General features: G+C 51.6%; 1 protein-coding gene across 1 annotated transcript; it reads right to left on the reverse strand.

Annotated features, from left to right (window-relative positions):
- Positions 1-558: 558 nt before the first annotated feature.
- On the reverse strand, positions 559-2,060 carry LOC123055560 (uncharacterized). Its single transcript, XM_044479527.1, has one exon. The coding sequence runs from the start codon at positions 2,008-2,010 to the stop codon at positions 835-837; it is 1,176 nt and encodes a 391-aa protein (XP_044335462.1). The 5' UTR covers positions 2,011-2,060; the 3' UTR covers positions 559-834.
- Positions 2,061-3,932: the final 1,872 nt, after the last annotated feature.

Here is a 3,932-nt window from a genome sequence, read left to right on the forward strand (position 1 = left end):
AACACAAGAGGGCCCATGCCAGAAACTCAGTTACCTACGACGAGGGCAGCGCAACTCCTACCATGCAGGAGAGTTCTTGATATTGAACCACATAACAGACCCTGCATAAGCATCTATATAAATTATTCAATGGACATTGCAACACATAACAAGGTCCAAGGATTGTGCTTCATATGCATATGGAGGCTATATGACGACTCTATAATGTCAAGGTGGAAGCGAATGCATCTAAAAAAGAAACCTGACCAACTTATGCAACGTCAAGGTGGAAGCGAATACCTCTAAAGAATGGAATGTTAAAATACTAACGTCAATTTTTTAAGATTTTCCAGCAAACCCCGGAATCGCCATGTGAAAACAGATGGAAGTGTTATGTTGTTTATAAGAGTTCACTATGCTAAAGGAAAAATTGCAACGTAGTTCAAAAAAATGACGGAAATATTGTCACTCTTCGTTGAGCAATTGCCATGCGCTCGATCAGGATCTGACGGTCCAAAGGACATTAGCTGGGATTGCTTCAAAATATGGCGTTCGCTGGTTATCAAAGTCCAAAAAAAAGTTGAAAGCGAATATGGCAGGAGTCGAGGAGAGGCACACCGCACACGCATGAACAGAGAGAAGATAGAACATGGGATCCTTTTTTTTCAAGGGAAAGTGCAAATCTACTACTCCCACCGTTTCAAAGTTGGGTCATCTATTTTGGAACGGAGGGAGTAGTAATCATGAAAAAAGAAACGGACAAAAATTGATACACAACCAGGGCATCATCAACCTCCTCTTTCCTACGATCAGCAAGCTGCCACGCTCGCCGTACTTGATACACGAACAGAGGCGTCATCGCCTGCTCTCCCCGCTATGATCAGCCAAAGCCGGCGGCCACGGCAGCTTGTACGGGTGAGCTGCTCCGGCGTACTTGTTTCTCTCGTGCTCGCGCTCAACTCGCATCGTGTCCAGCTCAACGGAGAACAGCCACGTCTCCTCGCTCGGTGTCAGCAGGACGTATCCAGCATTCGCGGAGACAATCATGGCTTCTTGCTGGAAAAAGCTCTCTTTGCGCCCCGGCAGCCCAAGGGTGGCCTCCGGCAACCTCAGGTGCATCTCCAGCAACCACTCATCGCCATCACTGTCTGGATGCCGGCGTGCAAAGACCTTGAGCTCGTTGTTTATCAGGCGTATAACGCGCAGCACGCCGTCGTCGCCGCCCACAACCCGAGAGATCCCTCTGTGGGATGGCCACCACACGGTCTCCGGGAATGCGGCGATGGAGAACTCCGCCGTGGACTCAGCAAGAACAAGTACATCGGTGTCACTTCCTTCGATTCCCCAATATACAGTGCCATTTGCACGCCCTACGAAATTTTCGGGGCCGAGCGTTGACGGGAGCTCGATGTCGCCGGCGATAGCGCTGGACACGAGGCGCCAACCGCCGTCCCCGCCGGTGGAGAAGATGCACGCAGTGGTTTCGTCGAAGGCAGCGAGGACCCTGAAGTTGGACATGCTGACGCGGCGGTCCGCGTCGTCGCCGTCGAGCAGGAACACGCCCAGGCGACGCCGGAACACGCCAGGCCAGAGGATCCCCTGGTAGAGTCCGGTGAGCGGCTCGCAAACGATTAGATCGTAGCCGTCGCATAGGAGGAGAAGGCTGCCGCGGCTGTCCGCGATGTCCCACGATCCGCTGTCCGGGAGGAAGTCGAGGGAGAAGCGGCTGCAGTCGACGACGACCGGCGAGGACGGGACGAAGAGGGGTCGACCGCCGTGGTCGGTGTGGTAGTCGCCGACGTGCGGCGCCTGCGGGCCGAAGCGGGCGAGGAAGCCGGGGTTGGCGATGACGCGGCACCACCGCTTGCAGGCGGCCGCGGCGCGGACGAGGCACGGGGACGGGCCGAGGCGGGCGAGGACGAGCTCGAAGAGATGGTCAGGGAGGTCCTGCACGGTGGTTGGTCCGGCCATTTTCTTCTTCTTTTTGGGCCTGTTCTTGCCCCGCCGACGATGCCCCGCTGATGACGCCATAGGCACGGGGAATGGCGTTGCTACTTGTTCGATATCTGTTGCGAAATTCCTGTGCAGATAAACTACGTACTACCCCTCCGTTTTAAATTACTTGTCTTGGCTTTATCTAGATACGAATGTATCTAGACTTATTTTAGTGCTAGATACCTTCATAATGCTAGATATTTCTGTATCTAAATAAATCTAAAACAAGTACTGTAATTCGGAACGGAGGAAGTACATGGCACGGCCGGCCGTTGGGCGTTGACCCGGGGTGCGCGAGAGTGCCGCGCCCTACAAGGCCGTTTAGCCGGCGCCATCAGCGCACGCCAACGCGTCCCGCTGCGAAATTCGAGCTGGGCTAGAATAGACTGACTAGTTCTGCAAACAGAAATATCCTGTCAAGGCGAACTTTTTCCTTGCACGCAGTGCTGCACGTCCATCTCAAAATGTCAGCGGTTAGCGAGTGGGAAATATCCCCATTTTTTTTTTCGAGAGTACGCCAATAGTGTATTATATTTTTATAGAAAGAAGCAGAATGTTTACAAGAACCCTATGACGATGCGAACATCGACAAGGTTACACCGACTCCAACTCCAACAAAACTAATAGCTATTCTCTCACAAATCTACTCAACCCTACCACTCCCACTCCCGCAAGCTTCCAAGTTTTAATCTCATCGAGAATTTGCTGGGCTAGCCTAATGGGGGAACTAACTTGCTCAACCCGGTTAAACACTCTCGCATTTCTTTGTTTCCAAAGCAACCAGGCAGCAACAATGACAAAAGTGTCGAACCCTCGCTTGTATGGTTGTCGGAAGTTGCTCCTTGTCTTCAACCACCACTCTTGGAAGGTATCCAAAGTGTCTGGGATCTCCATATTCACCTGCATGATAAGGAAGCATTGGTGCCAGACTTCTCTCGCATAAACACATTGTGCCAAGATATGGTCCACATTATCTTCATCCCGCTGACATGTATAGCAAGCCTAAGTCACGTCCTGTAATCCATGGCGAGCTCTTCGATCAGACGTCCAGATGCGATATTGCACAGCCAGCCATACAAAGATCTTGCACTTGAGGGTCGCCCAGCTTCGCCAAATGCATGAGGTCGTGCTCGATCTAACCAGCCCCTGACATAACATCTCATATGTGGATCTGGCCGTGTACGATCCTGATGGTTCACATGGCCATCGGAATACGTCCTCTGTATTGGCATCTCTCGAGGTGGTAGCAATGACATGTTGGAGGTGGATAAGTTGAATGTGAGCCATGTAAGACAGATCACCTCGAATGTCATTGAGCCATGCACTGTCAATCATTGCTTGCTGGATCATTCTTCTATTTTTAATGCGCACATCCACAACTGCCACTATCATGGGTGCCACATCCGCGGCAGCGAACCCTTGGATCCATCGATCAGTCCAGAAGAGCACCTTGCTTCCTATCCCTGCTGTGATCTGGACGGTGCTATCAAACACCACTCTCGCCTCCTCATCCACATCATTTGTCAGTCCATGCCATGGCCGCTCAATGTCAGCACGGCGTAGCCATGCCCAGCAGACTCGAAGAGCTAGTGCTTGTAACTGCAGATTTTTGACTCCAAGGCCTGCAAATTTCATTGGTCTGCATATAGTGTTCCACGCAACCAGGCATTGCCCTACATTGGTTCTGTCTTTCCCAGCCCAGAAAAAAGATCTCATCCAAGTATTGATTTCTTCAAACACCCAGAGTGGTGGGTTCAGGACGAGCAGGTGGTGTATTGGCCTAGCTGCTATGACGCTCTTGACAAGGATTAGTCTGTCTGGTCTCTGTATAAGGCCTCTCTGCCAAGCTGGGATGAAATGCTTAACCTGGTCAAGCAGCGGCTGCCAGTCAGTCCTCGTGAGCTGGTTAATGGCGAGCAGCAACCCAAGATACTTGCATGGAAATGTCCCAAATTGGT

This window comes from Triticum aestivum, chromosome 1A (assembly GCF_018294505.1).
Source record: "Triticum aestivum cultivar Chinese Spring chromosome 1A, IWGSC CS RefSeq v2.1, whole genome shotgun sequence".
In the NCBI taxonomy this organism is placed as follows: Eukaryota; Viridiplantae; Streptophyta; class Magnoliopsida; order Poales; family Poaceae; genus Triticum; species Triticum aestivum.

Coding starts and splice junctions, on each gene's coding strand:
- LOC123055560 (XM_044479527.1), bottom strand. CDS start 2,010: ATGGCGTCATCAGCGGGGCATCGTCGGCGGGGCAAGAACAGGCCCAAA.